At 48.8% G+C, this 26,298-nt stretch overlaps 1 protein-coding gene and 1 long non-coding RNA gene across 4 annotated transcripts in view; both read left to right on the top strand.

The window, feature by feature from the left end:
* The window catches only part of LOC307105335, a 280,088-nt gene that overhangs the window by 116,603 nt on the left and 137,187 nt on the right, over positions 1-26,298 (top strand). The gene's annotated exons all lie outside the window — the stretch shown is intronic.
* The window catches only part of TULP4 (TUB like protein 4), a 138,431-nt gene that overhangs the window by 106,324 nt on the left and 5,809 nt on the right, over positions 1-26,298 (top strand). For all 3 annotated transcript variants that reach the window (XM_079781062.1, XM_079781060.1, XM_079781061.1), the window contains exons 7-14: positions 716-882; positions 7,514-7,738; positions 8,973-9,207; positions 14,689-14,833; positions 17,785-17,929; positions 18,920-19,013; positions 20,849-20,992; positions 22,938-25,420. In XM_079781062.1, the coding sequence (XP_079637188.1) occupies positions 716-882; positions 7,514-7,738; positions 8,973-9,207; positions 14,689-14,833; positions 17,785-17,929; positions 18,920-19,013; positions 20,849-20,992; positions 22,938-25,420 (3,638 nt within the window). The remainder of the gene's footprint in view (positions 1-715; positions 883-7,513; positions 7,739-8,972; positions 9,208-14,688; positions 14,834-17,784; positions 17,930-18,919; positions 19,014-20,848; positions 20,993-22,937; positions 25,421-26,298) is intronic.

Here is a 26,298-nt window from a genome sequence, read left to right as displayed (position 1 = left end):
AGCTTATTTCACCAGCAAGAAGAAGTAAGTGGCTCACATTGGGATTAGGCAAATCCTTTCATAGCCATTTCTTGTAGGCACTGAAAGGCTGGTAGGAGGGCACCACATCTCCCGTGTGGACATTTCTCTGACAGCACTCCCACCTCACAGAAGTATTTATCTTCTTTCCTAAGCCCACAACATCGTCAGCTGTTGGATAGGAGTTGGGGCCTTCATATGCAGATATGTTCTTTACCTGCACATTATCTGCCCAGGGTGCATAGAAACCAAATGAGTATAAAGTTAGGCTTTGCTCTGATTTACTTTGTGCTTTTAGCATTTATGACTTCTTTGAGTCATCTCTTGGTCGGGGCACAGCAATGGGAAAGCACTTAGGATGTACATCATAGGTTTTATTAGCTTGCCTGCTCTCCCAGAGTTCTGCAAGTCCTGTTTCGGAATTGCTGGCATTAGAGATAGATATTTAGCATGCCAGCTTTGTCGTATATTTTCTTTGATTTAGTTATCTTTCTGGGGCACTGCAATTCCGTTCTAAGTCATAAACACCTGTTTTTAATAGAGTCTGTGTTGTTTTCAGAGAAATAGGTAGCTAATGTCTTCAGGAGAGAAAAGGGGAGAACCACTGTTGTATTTGTTAAGTGTTTCTTTTTTAAACTACTTAAGTGAAAGTTCAGGGAGAGGCATGTTTCAGGCCATTTCTTCTTTGTGATTTCAGAGGTGGTGGCCCAGTGGTGTACGCAGGGAGACCTTCTGGCAGTCGCTGGTATGGAACGGCAGACGCAGCTTGGTGACCTTCCCAACGGCCCTCTCCTGAAGAGTGCCATGGTCAAGTTCTACAATGTTCGTGGGGAACACATCTTCACACTGGACACACTTGTGCAAGTAAGGATGTGGGGGGGCATCCACTGTGTGCCCCAGTCTTCATGAAAGAGTGAGGAGTGGGTTATACTCACTGTAATTGTCTTTGACAGATTTTAATCCTTTGTTGACTTTAATTAAATTATGGGGTCTGAACCAGGAAACATAGGAAGAAATACATTTTTGCTTTTTAACCAAAATACTTTATTGCCCAGTCAAATGAATGGACAGTAAGCAGAGTGACCTGGTGTTGATTATCAGTCTGAAGTAGAAATCAGAAATGTGCAGAAGTGGATGCTCAATCTTAATTTATTCACTCCGATTTTATATTTGTTAAGTCAGTAATGTATTTTTATGTTTCAACTAAGTTACTATTAAGCAGTGTTTAAAAGCTTAAAGGTCTTTGAGAAAGTGCACAGGTGGGCCCCTTTCTGTTTGTTTTTATGTTCCAGAAATCTTCAGACCATTCATTCTTGTCTGGGTGAGGTATGGCAGAGGATGAATCCTCAGCAGGGTAGACTGGACACAGAGCTGGGAGTGAGTTGATGATTGATGGGGGTGATAGTAAACTAGGGACTTATGTCCTAACCTTACCCAGCTCATTAGAGAGGCAGGTATACCATATTGGGGTATTTTGTAATTAGATGCAGGCATTAATTAAATATATCTTTTTTAAAAATTATAGTAAAATATACATAACATAAAATTTACCATCTTAACCATTTTAGTTAGGTAGTGTTAAGTATATACCATTGTGATCTAACCAATCTCTAGGACTTATTCATCTTGTAAAACTGAAACTTTATCCCATTCTGTTTCTATGCATTTGATCATTGTACATACCTCATATAAATGGAATCATACAGTGTTTGTCTTTTTATGACTTTTTAAAATTTTAGTTAGCATAACCTCCCCTCAAGGTTCATCCACGTTATAGCATATGCCAGAATTTCCTTCTTTTTTAAGGCTGAACAATATGCCATTACATATATGTATATCCATATACACCATTTTATACACTCATCCTTCAGGGGGCATTTGCTTCCTTCCACCTTTTAGCTATTTGGGTTTAATGCTGCTGTGAACAAGGATATACAAATATGTCTTGAAACACTGCTTTCAGTTCTTTTGAATAAATACCCAGGACACTTGCTGGATCATATGGTAGTTTTATTTCTAATTTTGGAGGAACTGTCATACTGTTTTTCATGGTGGCTGAACCATTTTACATTACACCAACAATGCCCAAAGGTTCTATCTTCTCTACGTTCTTGCCAACACTTGTTATTTTCTGTTGTGTGTGTGTGTGTGTGTGTGTGTGTGTGTGTGTGTGTGTGTTTAATGGGTGTGAGGTTTTTATTTGTATTTCCCTGATTGTTACCTTGAGCATCTTTTCATGTGCATTTCACCTGCTTATTGGCTGGCCATCTGTGCTGCTTTGGAGAAATGTCTCTTCGATCCTTGCCAATTTTATTTTATTTATTTAAAAATATTTTTATTCATTTTAGAGAGAGTGGAAGGGAAAGGGGAAAGGGAGAGAAAAACATCGATGTGAGAGAGAAACATCTATTGGTTGCCTCCTGCGTGCACCCTGACTGGGGATCAAATCCACAACCTGGGTATGTGCCCTGACCGAGAATCGAACTGGTGACCCTTCGGTGCACAGGATGATGCTCAACCAACTAAGCCACACTACCAGGGCTATCTGATTGATTGATTGATTGATTGATTGATTGATTATAGAGAGTGGAGGGTAGAGGAAGGGGGGGAGAGAGAGAGAGAGACATCGATTTATTGTTCTACTTATTTATGCATTAATTGGTTGCTTCTTGTATGTGCCCTCACCAGAGATCAAACCTGCAACCTTGGCCTATCAGTACAGTGCTCTAACCAACTGAGCTATCCAGCCAGGGTTGCCAGTTTTTTTGTTGGATTATTTGGTGTGTGTTTTTTGTTGTTGAGTTACATAATTTAAATATATCTTTTGACAGTGCAGTATCTTCTGTGGGCAAATATGCATATTTGTTCAAGTACCCAGCAAACATACTTTGAGGGGCTGCTGTGTGGCTGGTGCTCTAAGTGCTAGTATACAGGAATGTGACACAAGAGCTGGTCCAGATAATAAGCTGACATTAAGTCCCAGCCAAAGCTAGAGAGTATGATTTTAAAGGGAGTCAGTGCTGTCCATGCCTTCCCTAGGGGCAGAAGGGGGTACAGGTTGCCTAAACTTAGAAATTGGAAAGAATAATGCAGCAGGAAGGCCAAAAAATATATAGAAGAAGATTTAAGAACTATTGGGGATGTTATGAAATCTGGGCAGGTAGGTAGATGCCTTATGACCTGGGACTGGGAAGGATGAGGTCATGATAAAGCATGTTCAACAGGAAGTGATGGAAATAGGATTGGGATTTGTGGTTGGATAGAAATTCCTCTTCCTATTTTAGAAGTGAAGAAAACAAACCGGGAAGAGCTAAAGTGAAGTCAAGCTGAGGCCATTATCAGGATGCCAGGGTGTGTGAAAACATGAGCATAGGTATTGGCGTCCCTGCACATTTGGGATTAAGGAGAGGTCACCTTGTTGACAATGTGACCCTTCTGCCAGTATATTGCATGGCACATGGTAGGTGCTCAGTAATACTCAGTGGATTGATGGATGGACAGTTGTCGTCATGTGCTTTCTTTAGTTCTTTCTGTTGGTTGTATGAACCAGTAGGCTATGTGCCCTCTCAATCAGATCTCATACCAGTTTTCTCTCTGTAGCCTAACTGGACGACAAGTGGAGGATGGGAATTTTCACCTCTTTCGGAGTTAATAAGACAGTTGTGTTTTTTGGAATGTTTGTGAATTGTAGTGCTGGAACCCAAGTACATGCAGCATTGTCCACTATTCTGTCTGACTCGGGGCACACCCTTCCAGGCAGCATCCTGTCCCCTCTCCAGGGAATGTTCTTTCCTGCCATCTCAGCTTGGGAAAATCCATCCTCCTTAGCGCCAGGCTGTAAGTCTGTCCAACGGTTTTGATCCTTCTTCTCTATGAAAACCTTGGGGTCCTTTTACCGCTGTCATATATTGCACTTTCCTGTCTGCTTGTTTTATTTTCCTGAAGTCAAAGACTGTTTTCTTCATTTTTGTGATCTTCACTGTGCCTAGAATGTAGCAGAGGCTTGCTGGTCTTAATCATTGCAAAAGTCCTCATCAGCTCTGACCTGAAAGTGTCATGGGTCCTGAATTTAAACTGTCTGCGTTTGGGCATAAGAGGGGGGCTTGGCTGATCTTTCTTTGGAGAAAAGTATCTCTACAGTGTCTCAGCATTTTAACAAATCAGTGATTCTTTTCTTCATTTGAAGGTTTGTTTCAACCATTGAAAAAATTGCCTCAATAATATAAAGTTAAATATATGCTATTAAAAATCAAATACAATATTAATTTTATATAGTACCAACTTTCTCTTTGCCTGGAATGATTCTAAAATCACGTTATCTGTGCTATGCTACTCATGGAGTCCAAAGGCAGGAACATTTTTATAGCAGGAAGGAAGTTGGGCAATTTATTGAACTGTTTATAAAAAGAATTTAATGCAGTTTAGATTGGATAATTTATTTCCAAGTTAATTAGATAGTAGGTTATTGCGTACAAAGCCGTTGCCAAGCACAAACTCGCGCAGCCTCGGCTTTAAAATTGATTCTCCTGATTTACTCATAATAGCTCTGCCTGTGGCTGAAGCTCTTATAAGGAAATACACTATAATTTATTTTCCTTCCCTTCCTACCTGTTGTAATTTAAAATCCTATAATTGATCTCATTCTCTCTTACCTGTGACCATCTATAAATGATGGCATAGCTGATCATCTGGCACAGGTTTTCAGAGTTAGCACTACTGACTGAAGCTTGCTGGCTGCAGTAATTTGGATCTGGGTTGTTAGTTGGTCCGTTGTTTTGTTTTGTTTTAGCTTTATGAACTTTTTCTTGCATTAAAAGTAAGTGGGAGGAGTTACCTTATATTCTGTAAGGTTCAATCATTGATGTAAGGTATTTGGGTAAAAAAATAAGAGAGAAGGAAAAGAAGAAGGTAGGTGTGGAAACTGAAAAATCAAATGAAAGATTGCATTTGTGCTCATAGACTTCTACACTCTTGAAGGAGAATCCTTTAGCAAAAGGATACTTGCCTCCTTTTGAGGATTAGCTCTACCTATTCTCATGAAGCTGCATCGGTGTGCTTTTCCTTTTTGTTGTAAATGGATGAGAAAGTCCTTCCCTGGTCATCTGCTTACATAACACAAGATGGTTTGTTCTTCTAAAGCTCAGATTGGGGTGACTGAATCCTGAGCTAGCTTTTATTTCACTTGGTTGGTGGCCAAATCATCGTAACTTAATATTCAGAACGTCCACGGCTCCAGCCAACATAGTCATTGGTGACCAGTCATCAGCTTAGTCCGTTTGAAGGTGAGCTACTCTAAATAGCTTTCCTGTTTAACACATTCTGTACAAACATTAAATACCCCCTTCTGCGGGGCTGTTAAACATTTGAAGTGCATTTGCTCTTGAGCCAGTTTTCTCTCTTTTTGACCCTTTTTGTTTGTCGACTTTAATCCAGCTTGATCAGCTTAGCTTTATACGGAAAGGACACCCTGCTTTGTACTTCTCTTACATTTTTAGAAGACTTCATCCAACTCACTACTGTATACAAAAAAGTAATATAGTGAGGAAGCTTTCAATCCCATTAAAAAATGGATCAGTGAGTTCCCTCATCTCAGTCGGGCCTCTGCTGAAACAACCCCTGCTCTTTGTCTCTCCCTTATCCCAGTCTAGTTTTCTTCGCAGCACTTTCACCACCTGGCGTTACCCAGTCATCCGGGCAGATGCTCAGTTATTGTCCCTCCCCTCCCACCTCAGAATGTCAGTGCCACGAGGGCGGGGATTTTATCTTACTCTCATACCTAGAGTCTGTCTGGCCCATTGTACACAAGTAACAGGTCTTTACTGAAAAACTGACTGGCAGCTCAGTAGCTGAATAAATGACTGGACAGATGCATGGCCTCTTGTATAGTGTCAGGAGGTAGGGTTCGGAGATACTTGGTGTGTCTTCGGATGCCCTAAGGGGTTGAAGCTGGCCCTTGACCTCACTGTTCCATCGTGTTGTGGCAGGAGAGTAACGAACCTGCACTCCTTTTAAATGGCTCAGCATTGGCAATGAGAGGGAATACAGACACTTGGGCGCGGTGGTATGTCTTTAAGATTAATCACAATTTTGGTCCTAACAGAACCTCTGTCCTGGCCTGCACTTGTGGGGATTGGTGATACCAAAGAAAATTGTTAGTGTATTTTTTATGTGTCGTCTGCACTGTCTTCAGCAGTGAGTAACCTTGCTCTGAATTAACAGGCCCCTCGATGGGCTCGTCCCTCTGTGTGGGATCTTCTTGTAAGGAGGCCCATCTTGGAGGTTTCTGGAAGCCCCAAACTTGAGTTCCAGGCTCCCTGGTCCTCCTCTGGTGCTGCAGCTGGCCTCTCTGTGATGGAAATGAAAGCTGAATTATCTTCAGCCCGCAGTTTGTTTTGAAGTGGAAACCTGGATTAGCTGACCCTGGGGGCTATTTTAAGCAAGTGTCTTCATATGCTCCTTTTATCTTGCTGTTGTCACTAAAGTGTTGTGAAAATTCTGTTCCTATCTGTCATTCATATTAAAGATCTGGTATCCCCACTTCTCATCTTTGAGACCCCTCAAGACCTCATTAAATTAGAACTCCATCTGCCTGGATCGGAATGAACAAATTCTCTGGTTGCTTCTCCATCAGAGCCCTTCGCCCCTTGCTTTCTTCCTTGGCTAATCTTACTTAGACGGCACCCGCAGCTCTGAGTGTTTCCAGCACAAGCAGTTTCTGCTTGCACATTTGGATGCCAGCCTGCCTTTTCCAAGCAAGTGATGGCCACCAACCCCAAGAGGCCACCACAGGACCTGCGTCCTCCTTCCCCTCCCCCTTCCAGCTAGCTCTCCACTTTCTCTCAGACTCATCAGCTTGCGGATGGCTGAGGATAACAGTGACTTAACATGTGTGGATTATGACCTATGAAAGGTCCCGGGAGCACGTCAACAACTTTCATTCCTTTCATGCTCACAGCTCCCACTGACTCAGGAGAGAGTAGACTTGCAGGGGTTATGTGGTAGCCTCCAGGACACACAGCTCCTGCCCCAAATCCAGTGTCGATTTGTCTGTCAGGACAAAGGGAAGGGCCATCTGGTCCACTCCTCACCACCTGCCCAAGCCGTGGGAACTGGACCACCAGTTACTTGGGGTCCCGAGAATCAGAGCTTTAGTAAGGAGTACGGGTTGCTGTACCCCAAGCCTATTACATCTTCTGGTAGAAATGTCGCTACATTAGGTTTTATGGCACTAAATTAAGTGAGATGATATATGTTACAGGAACTTTGTAAAACGATTCCAGTACTCTATCGATACTCTGGCCTGAGGATCTAACTACTTTTCAGTGAAAGTACTGAATTTTCATAATACAGTATTGAGGATTCTCCGTTGTACTTTTTAGAACAAATACTCTCAAAACCTATTAAGTCCCTTTATTTTGCTGAGATAAGCATGCATGAGCTTTCTCTGCTTACAAGAGTGAAAGCTTATGCGTGGTTGCCCTTCACTTCCCGGCAGCGCCCCATCATCTCCATCTGCTGGGGCCACCGGGACTCTCGGCTGCTGATGGCTTCGGGACCAGCCCTGTACGTGGTACGTGTGGAGCACCGGGTGTCTAGCCTGCAGCTGCTGTGCCAGCAGGCCATTGCCACTGCCCTGCGAGAAGACAAGGATGTCAGCAAGCTGACCCTGCCCCCTCGCCTCTGCTCCTACCTCTCCACTGCCTTCATCCCCACCATCAAGGTAGGGCCCTCCCCCCTCCCCCCCACCTCCCTCCTCCTCCTCACCCTTGCAGAGAGGAGGGCAGAGACGGAAGATGGCTGAGAGTGCCGGAGCAGAGCACAGGAGTCAGGTCTGCCCCACAGGCCTGGGTGGGGAAGGTGTGTGGCTCTGCAGCGTTCCGCCACATCCTTCCACACGTGCGTCATCTGTAGTGTGTCCGCCAGAGATTGGCCTCATGTGAGGGACATCAGCTTTCTCATGGCAAAGGCAGTGCTCTGAGCTCGATGTCCCCCTGAGATCAGCTGCCTTATTCATTCATGACTTCCTGGCAGGTGCTGCGTCATTCCCACTTGAGAAAGCAGGAAACACGTTCCTAAAAGTTGCGTAACTTCCTCCATAGCTCCTTATGGGAATGGTTAGGATTGAGCCAATCAGGGCTCAGGGCCTGCCATCCTCACCACTGTGCTGAGGAGGACCCCGCCCAGCACTCACTGCCCATCTATGCTGATTGTAACCCGAAAACTGCTCTCTTTTCAGTGGTGGTGTGTGGACTGTATCCGCCAGGTGCTGTTCAGGTCTGGGTTGCCCCCTAACCGTAGGTTTCTTTCTGCGTTCTCTGTTTTGTATTCTGTCTCTGCTTCCAAGTATTAGATTGACTTGTGGGTTACATTTTCCTGAAACACGAGAGTTTTAGAATCTGTTGTAATTTTTTTCTTTCAATTGCTTTGTAGCCTTGCTCCTGAACCTGTAAGTCTCAACCTGGCTGCATATTAGAATTACCTGGGGAGTTTGTATAAAATATACATGCCCAGGCCCACCCCCTAGAGCAGTGATGGCGAACCTATGACACGCGTGTCAGCACTGACACGCGTAGCCATTTCTGATGACACGCAGCCGCTGAGGTGGCCGCATGCCGAGGATGAAACATTTGTGCTCCTGAGGATGAAACATTTGCAAAATAATGTTTTTTCCTCAAAGTGACAAGCTACCCGAGTTATGCTCAGTTTTTTGGCGAAGTTTGACACACCAAGCTCAAAAGGTTGCCCATCACTGCCCTAGAGATTGCAGTTTCATTGTGTGAGGTGGGATCCTGGCTCAGGTGTGTGTTTTTAAAAGCTCCCAGCAGATTCTGACATCCACCCAGAGTTACTAATCACCACTCCATGCCACATAGTTAACCCCAATTGGGCCGCCAGGCAGTGTTCTCTCAGTCACCAGTGAGCCACACTCTCCCTTTTTTCTCTACTGCCTTCAGCCCCCCATTCCAGACCCTAACAACATGCGAGACTTTGTCAGCTACCCCTCGGCCGGCAACGAGCGTCTGCACTGCACCATGAAGCGCACGGAGGATGACCCAGAGGTGGGAGGCCCCTGCTACACGCTGTACCTGGAGTACCTGGGCGGGCTCGTGCCCATCCTCAAGGGGCGGCGTATCAGCAAGCTGCGGCCGGAGTTTGTCATCATGGACCCCCGGACGGATAGCAAATCAGGTGGGTTCCCTCGCCGAAGGGACTGACGCCTCGTTGTCAAGTGTGGCTCCTGACAGCCCATGCAAAGAGAATGCCCATTTGTGGAATGTGGGCTAGCGTGGAACTTCCTCGGAGCTATCCCTTTCCAAATGCCTGTGGAATTCATGACTCTACACGTACTTTCTCATGGGACTTTAACCACATGCTGAACTTCATGTGGCGGGGCTGTCAGTGAAGGGGACGCTGGCACAGGGCTCAGGAGTGATAGGTTCCTCTCCAGTGGGTAGTGTTCATTGAGGGCCTCAGTGTGCTGTTGAGACAGCCTGCTCGTCATAGCGAGGTCTGTCCCTGCCCCACCTCACATGAAGGATAGAGTTAAAATTCCCACACCTCCAGCCACTCTCGTCTCCTGCCACAGGGATGCTCTGTCCCTCCCCGATCACTGGGAACTGCTCTTCACCGATTCCCAGGGAAAATTCCGTGCTCGTTCATAAAGATCTGGGGTGATGAACACGGCTCCCTTCCAGAACCCTTTCCTCTGTAGCTGCATGCTCAGCGGATGTGCTCACGGTGCTCCCTGCCACCTGTTCTGCGACTCTGCTTTGTGAGCCTCTAGACAGGACTTCGTTCTTTTTGTTTGTACTGACTATTCCTCCCAGTGTCCTCAGCCAGTGCCTGCTGAGGCCTGAGCACCCCGTCAGCAGTACCTGCCACCTCAAACGTTCTGCCACCCCCTGACAGTAGACTACGCTTACTGTCCTCTGTGCCTGTCCCCTGTCAGTGTGGATGCTGAGATCCCAAGAGGCACACGGTAGTCTTGCTGGGGCTCTGTCTGCCCCCGAATTCTGAGGGCCTGCGGGGTGGAAACTGAGTCATCTCTGTATCCCCAGTGCCTGGCGAGCACCTGTCCTTGAAATAACAGGAGTTAAATGAGGTCTGTTGGCATTAGTTTCACACTGTCCTTTCCACGTCCTAACTCCCATTCATCCTCTCTCCCATAGACTGGCTTGTGCCCCTCGTTATGTCCCTGAAGCCACTGTGACCTGTGGTATGGCCAGAGCTATCCTAGAGGCACAGTGCAATGGCTTTTCATCCTTGGCCTCCCTTAACCACTCCAGTATTCAATTGGGTGTTTTTTCTTTTGATTCATGTGGTGAACTAGTACCAAGAACAGGGAGAGCGAGTAGAATAAATGGGGGCTGGTAGGGAGGCAAGCGAGAAGGAGGGGAGGAAGGAAGCAAAGTGACAAAACCAGAAGGGCTGTGGGTGTGAATTTAGAAGAAAATGTGTTTTTAGGGGATGGAGGGGGAAAGGAGCCGTTGACGATTAGAGGTGCCCGAAGGAGGGAGGGAAGTGTTAAAGGCTGATCCAGCGCACACCGCGCCTTCTCCTCCAGTGTCCTTGTTGGTAAGGGTCCTGCCGTGTGTACAGTTATGTGACACCCACACTCACACTCGGTGCTGACGGGAACTGACATGAGTAGCTTGCTTCTGTCCCGGGTGCATATGTTCCCACTGAAACAGGGCAGAGAAGCAGGCGGGGGTGCTGAGGGTGGACCGCCCATCACCTCCTCCTCCTCAGCTCACCTGCTCAGCTCACCCCACACACACCCTCACCCAGTTGTTACAGTCCTATGGGGAAGGGATGTTTTATTTTTGTGATTAAAATAATGAAGATGTTGAAAAGCAAAGCACATCAACAATACATATTCAGTGCCAGCTTGTGTACTGTCCATGTCTCCCGTGTCGTGAAGAAATACCAGGTGTGTCTGCTCTAACGCAGTGTTTAATCCCTCTTGGGGTGATAAGACAGCCTAACAGTTGAAAAGTTCAATAAAAAAGTCAAGATTTAAATATTTCAGGGCAAGAATAGAAGACATGTCACAAGGCAGACTGTGACTAACGGCCCGCTGAATGGGACATGGAAACTGGTTCAGAGGAGGGAAAGATTCCTGACTCCGGGAAGCCAGGAGGTTCTCATGAGGAGAAGCTGGTCAAGTCAAGCCTCCACATCACTGTTTCCCCACCTCCTGGGAGGCCCTGGGCCTGCCCCTCATGTCCCTTCAGCAGGGCTGTGGTGAGGCCGAGGCCTAGAAACCTGCAACGTAATGGGCACCCGGGTGGCTGATGCTCTAACGATTGAGGTCCACTGTTGTCAGTGTCCTCCAAGAAACCTAACAGCTATGTTCCTCAAAATTACAAGTGTATATTTTTATAATAGATAGCATGAGTCCCAATAAAAAAAAGTTTATTTTTTTTTTTTTGCAAAAATCCACAAATTTTCAAAAGGAACCTTTCATCAGAGCTTGCTATGGACTGAATTATGTCCCCCGCAGATTGCATATGTTGAAGCCCTAACCCCCACGGTGACATGGCTTTTAGGGAGTAGTTAAGGATAAATGGAAGCCAGAAGCATGGGGTCCCCCTTCAGTAGGATTGGTGGGTTAGTAAGAAAAAGAAGAGAGATCTGTCTTTCCACACATACAATGAGGAAAGACCATGTGCAAACAGTATGAAGGCTGCTGCCTGCAAGCCAGGAAGAGAGCCCTCACCAGGACCTGACCATGCCAACACCTGGATCTCAGGCTTCCAGCCTCCTAAACTGTGAGAAATAAATTTCTGCGTGTAAGCCATCACAGTTATGGCAGCCTGAGCAAACTAAGACAGGATTTTAAATATTGAAGTTGTTAAAACTGCATTTAAAGATTTTTTAAAATTATAATAATGTATCTGATTCAGTTGCATATTTTGAAAAGCCTTCAATTCAAATGAAATAAGCATATTTTTGAAAACTGATAAAACTGGAATGTGAAGCCTCAGATAGTTCAAACTTTGGTTCTCAAAGAGCAATCCCAACTTATATTTTTCTACAACACGGATGTTTGCTCCAGAATTTCCACAATAAATTGATGATACCACCCCTGTAGAACTAAGAGGTACATCTGGCCAACCAGCCCTGGCCTCCCAGCTTGTGGATCTGTGTGGTGACTGGATCTCTCGTTGTGTTGATGATCAGTGGCAGACAGTGGGCTCAGGGCACGTGCTCAGAGAGCACACAACCCCTTTAAATCCATGCAGAGGTCCCCACTGTGCTCCTAGATGAAAGGTGTCCACAGCCTGGTGTGCCCAGGGGAACCCCTGGGAGCTTTAGCATCACCAGTGCCACCGCACACCCCAGGGTTCTGCTGCAGTTGTCCTGGGTGCACAGGCAGCAGAACCAAGGTCCCATTTTCTGTCCGGCAGTGTTTATTGTCCCTGGGGCTGTTTTCGTCTCTGTGGTTACAGCAGGAGGCAGGACAGGCAACTCCTTCCCTCTTGGACTTGGTACACTAGTTGAGGTGACAACCCCAAAATTAGTGGGGAATGCTTTGGCCACCCCCCACTCAAATTCCTGGGTTGAAATCCTAACACCCAGTGTGACCAGATTAGGGGGTGGGGCCTCTAGGAAGTGATTAGGTCCTGAGGGTGGAGCCTTTATGATCCCAAGGTTAGTGCTTTATAATAGAGGCTCCAGAAAGGTCCCCAGCCCCTTCTGCCAAGTGAGGACACAGCAAGAAGCAGCCTGCAGCCTAGAGAGGGCTGTGACCAGAACCCAACCAGGCAGCACCTGATCTCATACTTCACCTCCAAACGGTGGGAAATAAGTTCTGTTGTTTATAGGCTACCCCATATGTGGCGTTTTGTTATAGCAGCCTGAACGAGCTATGACATGAGTAATGGAAAAAAGTAATGGTATAGCATGTAGCATTTGCGAAGTCCTGGCATTAGCAAGAAGGTCAGGGGTTGAGTGGACTATGCCTTACTGAATTTCAAGTCAGTGGACTAGCTCTGTGCTGTGGACACATGGAAGCAGTCTGCGGCCTTACATGCGTGTTTGAATTGTAGCCAAGCTTCCTCTGATCCAGTGACTCCTAAATTAAATAGGGAAGAACTGCTCAGGGCACAGGAATGAAGTCTTTTTACTTGATCGAACTCAAAGGCATACCACTGTAGCTTGCTGGGGTCGCGAGTTGTGCCTTCTGATTCAGTAAGCGGTTTAAGAAGGGCTGATGCAGGCACACAGACTGGGCATCAGCCAGCCTCCTTCCACATTGTGTGCCAAGCTGTGCTGCTCTGCCTCCAGGGGCCTCAGAGAGGCCCTGTTCACAGGTGTCGCCGCCATATGTTCAGAAATTTAGAGATTGGATTGGATTAACAAACTCATCCTTTCCAATGTAAACAGTCCTTTCAAATGGTAAAATCATTCTCTTCCTGTAAGTTATTTCAGTATGATTGAATGATTTGGCTTTTTTATTACTTGGTAAGGTTTGTGGAGCCTTGCGGGAATGAGGTTTTAGTCAGCAAAACAGTGATTTTTGAAGAATGGGGAACTTCCAGTGAGGGGAGCCCTGGGGTGGGGGGATTTGGGTAGTAAAGGGACATGGGGTGTGTGAGGAAGGAGCAAAGGAGAAGGGATTTCAAGGAGGATATCAGACATGAGCTTCATCTACTTAGCAGTTTTGTGATGGCCCCACCTCTGTGCATTTCACCTTCTGCCTTGGGGCCTCCAATCTTCTGCCTGGTGGCCAGTTTGCAGAGTTATCCTGAGTGGCTTCTATACAGGTACCCTCAGTGGGTCCAGAGCTACCCTGAAAGTCCAACTGCACAGGCTTCCCTGCAGCCATTGCAAACAGCTCCACCAGTGGGACAGCCAGGCCCCGACAGGCAACCTGGGGGCAAGGCCAGCAGACTGTTCTACAAGCCAGACATGGCGGCTCCATCAGGTCTCCTTTCTAGAGAGCAGGCCTGGACCCAACAAGGGCCTTCCCAGATCCCAGGTCAGAAATAGGTTTGGGGGGGAGTCCAAGAGTCAGCAAGACCCTCACTCGGCTCTGGGCAGCCCACAAGTCCCTGATACCTGGTGTGTCATAAGGACAACAGTGAAGCCATTTTGGTCTCAGCTGTTGGCACAGTGAAGTACTGGACTATGCTGTACATTTCGGGGCATTAAAATACTGTGCCCATTTGATAAATGTAGAAGTAATTGCCTACTTTTGCTTAGAAAATAGCTACACTAATAAAAGAGTAAGATGCAAATTGACCATACCTTCATGACACCCACCAGCCAATCAGGAGTGAGTATGCAAATTAACCCAACAAAGATGGTGGGTTATTTTGCATATGTGGTGCCAAATGGCTGGGGGCGTTCTGCACCGCCCCAGCCCTCCAGGCCTCTGGGCAGCGTGGGAAGGCAGAAAGGTGGCCCCGGGCCCTAGTGGAAAGGTGGCTCTGGCTGGAGCTAAGGCGGTGCCAGCAGCCAGGGGAAGGAAGGCCCATTCTTGCATGAATCTTCGTACATCAGGTCTCTAGTGATAGCATAAAAATGTAAAAGACAGCAGTACTCTGCTTCTTTCTATTTCACTCTCTAGACTTAAAATAATGGCCTGTCCTTTAGTTTCTAGTAACGATCATTGTTAGGGTATAATGTCACTTCCCTTACACTTGCTGGTTGGTGTCTTACCAGATGAAATCTATGGGAACAGCTTGATTTCTACCATGATCGACAGCTGCAACTGCTCGGACTCCAGTGACATCGAACTAAGTGATGACTGGGCTGCCAAGAAATCTCCCAAAATCTCCCAAGCAAGCAAATCACCCAAACTCCCAAGGTAATCTCCTCTTCAGGGTGTTTGCCCCTTTTCTATGTCCCTGGAGGTATATGTGTTATGCCTGTAGCAGAATCCCATTGAAACCAACACCAGGAGAGCTCAGAGACACCTGCACCCCCACATTCATCCGAAAGGTCGGCCTGCACTGGCTACAACTTCCCTTCTTTCTTCGGGGCAGAAAAAGACACCCAGTGGGAAGTTGGCTAAACCCCAGGGCTTCTTGGGGTCAGTGCTGGTGGTGGGTGGCACAGGGTGGCCAGAGCCCCCAGGCATACAGTTTGAGAAAGTTAGGAAAAGGTGTTACAGTGTAGGTAACGTGTTGAAAAGATTGTCAGATTCAATGCCTATAATGCTGTAATTAGAGGGAAATAGTAAACAAACAAAAACTTTAGACCCTACGGTTTATTTTAAAAATCGAAACGGGCTGTAAGAGTAGATGGAAGGGCCCTCGTGTCACAGGTGAGAAGCATCACCTTTCTCATCCTGGCGCCACTACCCGTGGGCTGTGCAGATGTACAAATCCTGACTGGATACTCGTGTCATTCTCTGGAGAAGTTCATGGGCAGACCACATCTGCACTAAGATAGAGCCCTTCTAGCTTAAAATTCTGTGATGCCGTGCAAGATTAAAGTACAGTTTGCATGCAGATACATACCCGCCCAGACCTGAGACACATAACTCATCGTGCAGCTGGTTAAGGCAGTGTTGTCACCACCCTGATGGAGTTAAAGGACATTCCGTCATCGCGAACGCTCCCTGTGCAGCCTCCCATTCGATCCCCACTCTCTAGAAGAATCACGGTTCTGACTTCTGTCACCATAGACTAGTTTTGCTTCTTCTTGACCTTCACATAAATGGAACCAAACAATACGTACTCTTATTTGACTCCTTTGCTCAGTATAATGATTTTGAGATTCACTTACGTTGTTGTGTCTAGCAATAGTTTTTTGTGCTGTGGAATTCCACTATAATGAATATACTACAATTTGTTTACTCCGTTTTCGAAGTCATGGGTTTTGGTAGTTTTACAGTGTGGGGCTATACTGAATGAAACCATTATAGACCTTCTTGTACACGTCTCTTTGTGGACAGGTGCATGCGTTCATGTGAGGCGTGTGCTTGGAAGGGAAGTTGCAGTGCCTTGGGGTAGCTGCGTGTTTAACTGCACTGCCAAACAGTCTTCCGGGGTCTATACTATTGTGAGTTCCACCAGCAAAGTGTGAGAGTGCCAGCTGCTTTCCTTCTCACCTACAATTGTATCGCCATTTTTAAAAATAGTTTTACCCTTTCTGGGTGGGGGAGGGGGGTGCAGTGGGATCTCATTGTAGTGTAATGATTGATGATGCTAAAAGGCTCTTTACATGTTTATTGGCCATTTGAGCATCTTCCTTTGTGAAGTGTCTGTTCAAGTCTTTGGCCCATTTTTTATTGCATTGTTTTGCTTTTTTTGAGTTGTAAGATTCTTTATGTATCCTGGCTATGATTCCTTGTCAGACGTGCACTGTCATGTAGTCTAATACACATAGGAATGTCTTCCATTGTGGCGGGTCTTTCTTTGCCCTGGTTCGGAGATCTGTGTCCGCTGTGAGGGCGAGACACGCTTCCGTTCTCTTCCAGAAGCTTTGTAGTGTTAGCTCTCACGTGCATCTGAGGTTAATTCTGGTGCATAGTGTGTTAGAGGTCAGTGTTCACTTTCCCCATAGGGATATCCAGTTGCTTCAGCAATCGGGTTGATTATTTTTTTCATCTTTGTTCTAAGCTTGTTAAAATTATATAAATAAAATTATGAACTTTACTACACTTCTATAGTGTTTTGGGTTTTCTTGTAACTTAAGCAGAGAGGACATTTAACAAAAAGTAACTAAATCCTTCACCTATAAAGGACCTTTTAGATTTCTGGATGTTGTCATGCCCATAGTTCGTCCTCCTTCCTTCCGTCTTTCCCTGCGTTGAGTCCCCTACATGCAGCAGGCTAATCACCCCACACAGGCTTCCACCAGCTCAGTCCCCCGTGCTCCCATTCTGTGGAGTGCTGGTGTGTCATCAGGCTCCGTAGTAATGGGAGGCGTAGGCTTTTCTTTATTAGAAGGTCATCAACCTCGCCACATTCGTTCTTATGACACTCTCTTTGGGTTAGACGGGCAGACCACAGATGGAACATAGAATCAAAAGGCTGCAGAGCCCTAGCTGATTTGGCTAGTGGATAGAGCATCCACCCACAGACTGAAGGGCCTTGGGTTTGATTCCAGCCAAGGGTACATACCTCGGTTGCAGGCTTCATCCCCAGCCCAGGTTAGGGCGCATGAGGGAGGCATCCAATCGATGTGTCTCTCTAACACTGACGTTTCTCTCTCTCCCTCTCCCCTTCCTTTCCCCTCTCTCTAAAAATCAATGGAGAAAATATCCTCCAGTGAGGATTAACAAAACAAAAAAAAAGGGAGGGGGGGGGGACTTCAGAAAAACTTGCATTCTACTGAAATATTTGATTTAAATATTGCAGGCCTGCAATGCTAGGTCTATTGAAATCCAGTGTTGTACTAGGAATTGTAAAATGATGTAGCCATAAGGTGAGAAGTGACTCTTCCCACCTGCCATTTTCCTCGAGACTGATTTTGCAAACCCCTGGCAGAAGACGTGGACATTTCTAAATTTACCCTAAGTCAGTAGAAAGTGAAAGATTCCTTACAAATGAATTGCTTGATCTAATCTCACTATCTTTTAAAATATGGATTATTCAGTATATAATTCTGTCCTACTTTTCTCCTGTTCATGAAGCAAAAATAGGTGGGAGGGACTTGGTTAAATCACGGGGCCTGGCTCCTAAGAATGTGGCACCCATGGGTGACTGCTGGAAGGTGAAGGGGCGTGCCAGGAGTGTGGGTGCCTTTCGGCCAGGGTAGCACACGCCTCCCATGCTGTGGGTGCCTCACCCTCCCGCCTCACCTCTGCAGGATCAACATCGAGGCTCGGAAGTCCCCCAAGTTGTCCCGGGCTGCTCAGGAGATGTCCAGGTCCCCTCGGCTGCCCATGCGCAAGCCCTCCATTGGCTCGCCCAGCCTGACGCGAAGAGAGTTTCCCTTTGAAGACATCACTCAGGTAGTGTCTGCGTTCCGGGTTGGTCACTGTACCTGATGCGCCACAGCTCTTTCCCCTCCCCAGTGTGGGCTCGGTGCAGTGATGGCCAGGCCCTCGCTACCCCCGCCCCATGCCTGTCCCTACGACTCCAGGCACCAGTTTAGATCATTAGAGCCCTGTGTGTCCTCCTCACCACCCCTGCCCTCAGGCAGGCCCATTACTTCTGCTCCACATCCCACAGGGCGTCCTTGCAACCTTAGATGCCTCCTCCTCCCCCCTCCCCGCACCCCCAGGTGACACAGCCACACCTTCCTCTTCCCGCCTCTGTGCCTTTGCTGTGCCTTGGCCGCTGGAAGCCTGCACCCTTCCAGACCAACTTCCCCTCCTCGGGAAGGCTTTCCCCGCCTGGCTCAGCCACAGTAACTGCAGAGCCTCGAGTTTAGAACTCCCTTGTCACGTTTCCCAGTGACTTCCTCGTGTGCAAACCATCCCGGGCCCTCTCATCACAGGGCATAGGCTCTTAGGGGAGCTGTGTTGTATACAGTTCGTTGCCTTCGGATACACACACATGCAAGGCATGGCTAGGCACAGAGATGACTTTTAATTTTTTTAACTTCATTGACTGAGAAAACAGGTCATGGGATAGTTTCAGGAAGGTGTCAGGGCAGCTGATGTTTTTAGGAGAAACATCAAAGATAAAAATGGATTCAGAGCCCGATAACGTCTCTAGTTCAGTGACTGCGGGAAAGGAGAGGTGAAGGTGAATGTGCCCAAATGGCCTGTGGTCCGCACACACGTGGGCACACTGGGACCCGCCTGCCTCCCGCTGAGTGCAGCTGGTGAGCCCCGTTTAAAACAGGCGGGCCGGCTGCGTTGGCCTCTGCTCTCCACAGTGGTGGGGGTGATGTTTCATGGGAGCACCTGTGGCTTTCTCAGCAGTAAGTGTCAGCATTCTTATTAATAGGAAATATGGCAACAGATAGTAAGTTCTTCCCTTCTTTTCTTCCACAGCACAACTATCTTGCTCAGGTCACGTCTAATATCTGGGGAACCAAGTTTAAGATTGTGGGCTTGGCTGCTTTCCTGCCAACCAACCTCGGTGCAGGTAAAACCATGTCCTGTTTTGGGCCCGCTGTCCTCGTTGAAACTCAGACTGAAAAAAACAATGTCAATTTTTGGCCTAAAGTAGAAAATGAGCTCACATGACATTGAAAGATTAGCATGCATTTTACTCCAAACTTTGACTCCAGCTATTATGATGTCACACAAAAATCAGAATAATCACTCAGATTGGTTTTTTGCCACTGGTGCTTTCATTTTTTAAAATATCATCCCTGCCCTGGCTGGTGTTCTCAGTGGTTAGAGTGCCGGCCTGTATTCCAAAGGATCTCAGGTTCGATTCCCAGTTAAGGACAAGTACCTGGGTTGCAGGTTCGATCCCTGCCCTCCATCAGGGTACATGAGGGAGGCAACCAATCAATGTGTCTCTCTCACATGGGTGTTTCTCTCCCTCTCTTTCTCCCCCTACCTCCCACCCTTCCCTCCACTCTCTCTGAAAAATCAATGGGAAAAATATTCTCTGGTGAGGATTAACAACAAAACCATCCCTAACTTATAAAAGTGACAGAAATAGCTGAAATTTCTATCAAAGATCTCAGATTTTTTATAGATTTCCGGTTTTTTTATTTCTGGCCATTCACTGTGGGCAGGTTTTGGTACCGGTATCTTTAGGTCCTTGAAGGAAGCATTAGACTATAAGAAGAAGCTGGCTGACTGTGAGCACAACTTAGTGGTGAATCTTCGTAAATGTCATTTCTAAGTAACAAGTCAATATCCTTTCATGAGAGGAACACGTGAATAACCCTGTAATGACCACTGGGTGGAAAGTCATCTCAGCCAGCACCAGTCCAAGCACCAGCCTTACAAAGGAACTTCAAAAAGAAGGCTTGCTGTGCCATGGGGATGCTGGCCAGTCAGCCACCAGGCCATGACAGATGATAGCTGTAGAGGTGGAACAAAGGAAAACAATGAACGATGGTGGTGAATAGTAGCTCACAGGAAAGAGAATTAAACATAAAGTTGACAGGCAATTTCATTCTGATTTTAACCACTGGTTCATTATTTTTTTTAAATATATTGATTTGAGAGAGAGAAACATCGATCTGTTGCTCCACCCATCCATGCATTTACTGGTTGACTCTGGTATGTGCCCTGACACGGGATTGAACCCCCAACCTTGGCATATCAGGATGATGCTCCCCACCTGGCCAGGGCCGGATTCATTATTTTTTAACTTACTTTGTCTCCTCTAAATATTTTAGTTGCGATTTGGCTTTCTCCTAAATATCCCTGTTAATTAAATTAATCTTAGTGTTTAAAGAAACCATGTGGAAGTTCCTGATAAATCTCTATACTGATCATAAAATTGAAAGTTATTAAGACAAGAACCCAGTCCTGAATAGAGGCAGCATTTTATTTCTGCCTGATGCACGTCACCCCTTATCATCTCATAGCTGCTCTCACACAGCTGCGTGGTTGCCCACGATTGTCCTGAGCTTGGCAGTCTGGTTATCACAACTATTTTCACTAAATCATCTTTCCGTTTACAAGTAAGCTTTTAAAAAATATCTGTCATACCCCAGCTCACTCCAAAAAAAGAATTTAAGTCTAAGGTAGGTTTGTAACATTCTAAACGTGTGGTTCTATAGACAGACCATTGACAAAGTGGTTGGGCTAGACCAAAAATTCGAACCCAGACTGTGGCTGAGGTGGCTGGCCGTGCCCCAGGAGAGATGGAGTGCTGCTCTCAGGCTGGCCTGCGCGTGCAGACGGTCTTTGGGTGGCAGGACCCCCCTCCCCCGCCCTTTCTCTGGCTGGGACCCTGTTGGTCCTTGGCTGTCGTCCTTATGTCTCTACTGACTGTCCCGCTCCTCCCACCAGTAATCTATAAAACCAGCCTCCTGCACCTCCAGCCGCGGCAGATGACCATCTATCTCCCGGAGGTCCGCAAGGTTTCCATGGACTACGTGAACCTGCCTGTCTTCAACCCCAATGTGTTCAGTGAAGACGAAGATGACTTACCAGGTGTGCTCACACGGGACACCTCGTTGTCGGGAGCCCGCCCTCAGTGGGTTGTGGCAGGACAGAGGGGTTGTTGCCTCACAACCTCCTTGGGAGCTTCTCGGGTAGAATCTGAAAGCGGCCCCTTACTTGGAGGCAGAGCGAGACCGTAGACAGAGGCAGGCCACTCCAGATGGGCCGGTGGCCGTTGCAATGAGCGAAGGAACTTGCGCGGCTTACCTTGGGCGGCTGTAAGACTGGCAGATTCCGCACCCACTGCCAGAATCTTAAAAGTTTATGGAGAGGCCCTAACGGGTCCGTCACACCATCCAGCATACTCATTTTCAAATATCTATAGTGCTTTCTACTGGGAGATCTTATTTTGATTAATAGATTATAATGATTTCTAATTAGCCTGCCAATTATTTGTATGTAACTATTCTCAAAAAAACCCACCTTCAATTTTATAAATGCTGTAGAGACTCCTCTACGTATGTCCAAGCAGGTTCTGAAAGTCTCTGGTTTCTGAGCCAGAAGGAACCCCACATTCTCCGGATCTGGGCGTTCTCCAACAGAGGGGCGCTGGCACCCCCACCTCGGCTCTGACGTGGGGAATGGTTGCCCTTCCCTCAGCCCAGGTTTTTACTGTCATGTGATCTGTGCTGTGCTGTCTGACAGGAGCCGTCCTGGGTGGCGCCCACGTTCTGGACTGCGGCGGTCCTAAAGCGGGGCTGGCAGCCACAGTAACCTGCAGGGGGCTGAGGCCCACGCCTGCGCTTCCTGGCACGCCCCTGCTGTTCAGAACGCCGGGTTTAGGAGTCTCTCGCACAGTCTCCCGCCCGTCCTCCCTGCTCTCCGGTGCTCGGCCCTTTTTGCTGCCGGGGCTCCCAGTGAGAGGAGGGAACGTTTGTCTCGGGACTTACACCTAATGCTGGTGACATGGCAAAGAGACGCTCCTTTAGCAGGGACGATGCCTGCCCGCAGTATTCCATACAGATGGAAGAACATCTGGAGGAGGGGTGTGAAGAGGGACAATAGGAAACTTGAGGCAGGACCCAGACCCGTGCAGCCAGGCGAGAGTTACATCTCACTGGAGAACTACCTCAGGGCGGGGCCAACTCTCACAGGAACCAAGGTGGGCTGAGCTTTTGATGAACCAACTGGCTTCATTCTGTAATTCTGGTGAAAGGTCAGCCAGCCTTTATAATTACCCTTTAAATTCTATTTCCTGCTCATTCTGGTTGGCACACAGCACTCTGAGTGGCCCAGGTGAGCAAAGTTGCTCACGGCCACTTTAGACAGGGCAGACAGAACGGGGGCTCTGAGCACCTGCCAGTATCTGCTGGTTATGGCTCAAGTGAGTACCCTAAGTTCTCACCACTCACAGATAGGCTATAGTAACCCCAACCTTACATACTGTTTGAAATGCTAAACAGCAGATAAGTTAGGACATGAGCCTTCCGCTAATATGCAGATTTGCTGTGTGTTCTATTGGTTTCTATACTCCATTTTACATGTTCTATTACAGGAACTTAATTTACATAGAAATTTCAGATACACGTCTGCTGTTTGCTACAGGCACATTCCACACTGACCAGTACATGCCCATGAAAAACCTCCTCGGATCACCATGAGTACAGAGCGTCTTGAAACAGTTCAGTATTTGCCATGGTACCAGTTGCGCACGTGGTGCCAAATTGAGAAGGTGGAAAAGCCCTGACAGTGCCTTTAGCTAGTGGGTGAGGACAGGCTGCCTGCAGGACCTGCCAGTGGCCTGGTGCCCTTCCCGAAACACCAGAGAAGCTTCATGTAACTGTGTGAACAGATCAGCTTTCCCCAAGCAAAAACATCTCCGTCTATGCAATTGCATTTTGTAGACAAGACTGGATGAATTGAGAGGTGTTCCTTATTCAGACCCACTTTCATGGTGCTATTTTGTAAGCAGCGTGTTTTTCTCACTTCCTTCCAGTGACAGGAGCATCTGGCGTGCCTGAGAACAACCCACCTTGTACCGTGAACATCCCCATCGCACCCATCCACAGCTCAGCGCAAGCCATGTCCCCCACGCAGAGCATCGGGCTGGTACAGTCCCTGCTGGCCAATCAGAACGTGCAGCTGGACGTCCTGACCAATCAGACCACGGCCATGGGGGCCGCTGAGCACGCAAGTGAGAATGCCACCCAGTACCCGGTCTCCAACCGCTACTCCAGCCCTGGACAGGTGATCTTCGGGGGCGTAGAGATGGGCCGTCTCATCCCGAACCCCCCGCAGCTGTCCCTGCTGCCGCCTGCACAGGGGCCCATCCAGCTGTCGGGGGTGGAGCACGGAGACCGCGAGCACGAGCACCTGCAGAAGCCCGCCAAGGCGCTGAGGCCGCAGCTGGCTGCTGAGGGCGACGCCGTGGTGTTTGGTGCCCCCCAGGAGATCCAGGTGGCCAAGTTGAACCCCCCACCGCCTTACCCAGGCACCATCCCTGCCGCCCCCACCACTGCGCCGCCCCCGCCCCCGCCCGCGCCGCCACAGCCTCCTGTGGATGTGTGCCTGAAGAAGGGCGACTTCTCGCTGTACCCCACGGCCGTGCACTACCAGCCGCCCCTGGGCTACGAGAGGATCACCACCTTCGACAGCAGTGGCAACGTGGAGGAGGTGTGCCGGCCTCGGACGCGGATGCTCTGCGCACAGAACACCTACACCCTGCCCGGCCCCGGCAGCTCGGCCACCCTGAGGCTCACGGCCACCGAGAAGAAGGTGCCTCAGCCCTGCACCAGCGCCACCCTGAACCGCCTGACGGTCCCGCGCTACTCTATCCCCCCGGGGGACCCGCCCCCCTACCCCGACCTGGCCGGCCCGCTGGTCTCCAGCCGGGTCTCGGCGCAGCGGCTGGACGGAGGCCTCATTCACGCCACGCTGCGCAGGAATAACCGGGAGGTGGTGCTCAAGGCTGCGGCGCCTGCTGAGCCCCCGCGGGTCCACCCGCCCCTGCAGCACCCGCACCCGGCCAAGCCCAAGGGCACAGCACAGTTCCCCTTGCGGCCCCCGGCAGCCCTCTACACCTGCAGTCAGTGCAGTGGAGGGGGTGCGGCCGGCACAGGGGGCGCGCAGGCGGCGAGCACCTCCCCGCTGGCCTCGCAGTCCTCCTACAGCCTCCTCAGCCCGCCCGACGGTGCCCGCGAGCGCACCGACTATGTCAACTCGGCCTTCACGGAGGATGAGGCGCTGGCCCAGCACTGTCCCGTGGAAAAGCCGCTGCGGCACCCCCCACTGCCTGAAGCTGCTGTGGCCGTGAAGCGGCCGCCCCCGTACCAGTGGGACCCCGTGCTGGGGGAGGACATTTGGGTGCCTCAGGAGAGGACAGCACAGACCGGAGTGCCCAACCCCCTGAAACTGCCCCCCCTGGTCGTAGGTCAGAGCCAGCACCTGGACGTGTCCCGAGTGCCCTTTATCTCCCCCAAGTCTCCCACCAGCCCCACTGCCACTTTCCAGACGGGCTACGGCATGGGAGTGCCCTACCCAGGAAGCTATAACAACCCCCCTTTGCCCGGAGTCCAGGCTCCCTGCTCCTCAAAAGATGCCCTGTCCCCAACACAGTTTGCACAGCAGGAGCCCACTGTGGTCCTGCAGCCCGCCTACCCTCCCAGCCTGTCCTACTGCACCTTGCCCCCCATGTACCCCGGAAGCAGCACGTGCTCAAGTTTACAGCTGCCATCCATCGCCTTGCACCCCTGGAATTCCTACAGCGCGTGCCCGCCCATGCAGAACCCCCCGAGCACTCTCCCCCCGAAGGCACACTTGGTGGAGAAGCCCCTCGTGTCCCCACCACCCCCCAGCGACCTCCAGAGCCACCTGGGTGCAGAGGTGATGGGAGAGACCTCAGACAACTTCCAGGAGGTCCTCTCCCTGACGGAAAGCCCGGTCCCCCAGCGGACAGAGAGATTCGGAAAGAAGAACCGGAAGCGCCTGGACAGCCGAGCAGAGGAAGGGAACGTTCAGGCCATCACCGAGGGCAAAGTGAAGAAGGAGGCGCGGACTCTGAGTGACTTTAACTCCCTGATCTCCAGCCCCCGCCTGGGGAGAGAGAAAAAGAAAGTGAAGAGTCAGAAAGACCAGCTGAAGTCGAAGAAGCTGAACAAGACGAACGAGTTCCAGGACAGCTCAGAGAGTGAGCCGGAGCTGTTCATCAGCGGGGACGAGCTGATGAACCAGAGCCAGGGCAGCAAGAAGGGCTGGAAGAGCAAGCGGAGCCTGCGCACGGCCAGCGAGCTGGACGAGTTCAAGTGCCGGAAAGCCAGCGAGCGGGAGGACGGGCGGCTGGGCAGCCAGGGCTTCGTGTACGTGATGGCCAACAAGCAGCCTCTCTGGAACGAGGCCACCCAGGTGTACCAGCTGGACTTCGGGGGCCGCGTGACCCAGGAATCGGCCAAGAACTTCCAGATCGAGCTGGAGGGGCGGCAGGTAAGGGTGTCCCCGGGCCTGGCCAGAATCGAGATTTCTCGTGGGGTTTTAAAACCAGGTGAAGGGTCTCAGTGCTTTGGCCTTGGAGGAGCATTTTCCAAAGGCCAGCCGTGAAATGTGGAAACCAACTGACCCTCTTAGATGGGGGCCAATTCTCTCCCGCCTCAGCCCCCCTGCTTTTCTTAGTTAAATCAGTAGTCACCTGTTACCTTGTTATGCCAGTAAATGTTTCACATCTGAGCCACATAGTAGGGTTTAATTACATTCCCTTTTTTATTGTAAAGGGTTTTTTTCCTAGATATAATAATTACCCGGTTGTGTTTGTTGGCTTATTTCTCTATGTATTTATTGCTAAGTCATTCCCCGGTCCTGTGGCAGGATGTAAATCTCCTTTCAGTACAGTTAAACTCGGTGGGTAATTTGGCAGTTCTTTCTGCTCCAACCCAGAATGCTGGCTCTAGCCCTGCTGCATAGCTGTTGTGCTGGGACTACCCTTCTCCACTATCCTGGGAATTCCCTTCACCTCTCATATTTAAATCCCATTTTCATTCATTCACCCTGTGAATGTTTAATGAGCACCTGCTATATGCCTGGCAAGCTTCCGAGCAAGGAGTTGGCAAACGGTGGCCCACGGGCCAATCTGGACTGCTTCCTGTTTTCATAAATACATTTCTAACCGCTGTAAGTACAGAAATGGAAGCAGGGAGGTAAACAGAAAGGCCCTGGCCTCATGGAGTCTACAAAAATGGAAGAAAGACCACAAATAAAAAACATGAAATGTGACACTTATGTAATGGTCACTGCAAGTACTGAAATGACAACGGAAAGCAGGCTGGGAGGTGAGCGTGATGGGAAGGAGGTGTGCTGTGTTCGTCCCT

The sequence above is a fragment of the Cnephaeus nilssonii genome (assembly GCF_951640355.1).
Source record: "Cnephaeus nilssonii genome assembly, chromosome: 9".
Taxonomy (NCBI): domain Eukaryota; kingdom Metazoa; phylum Chordata; class Mammalia; order Chiroptera; family Vespertilionidae; genus Cnephaeus; species Cnephaeus nilssonii.
Note: the sequence above shows the minus strand (reverse complement) of the source record. Positions and strands in the feature narration are given on the sequence as shown.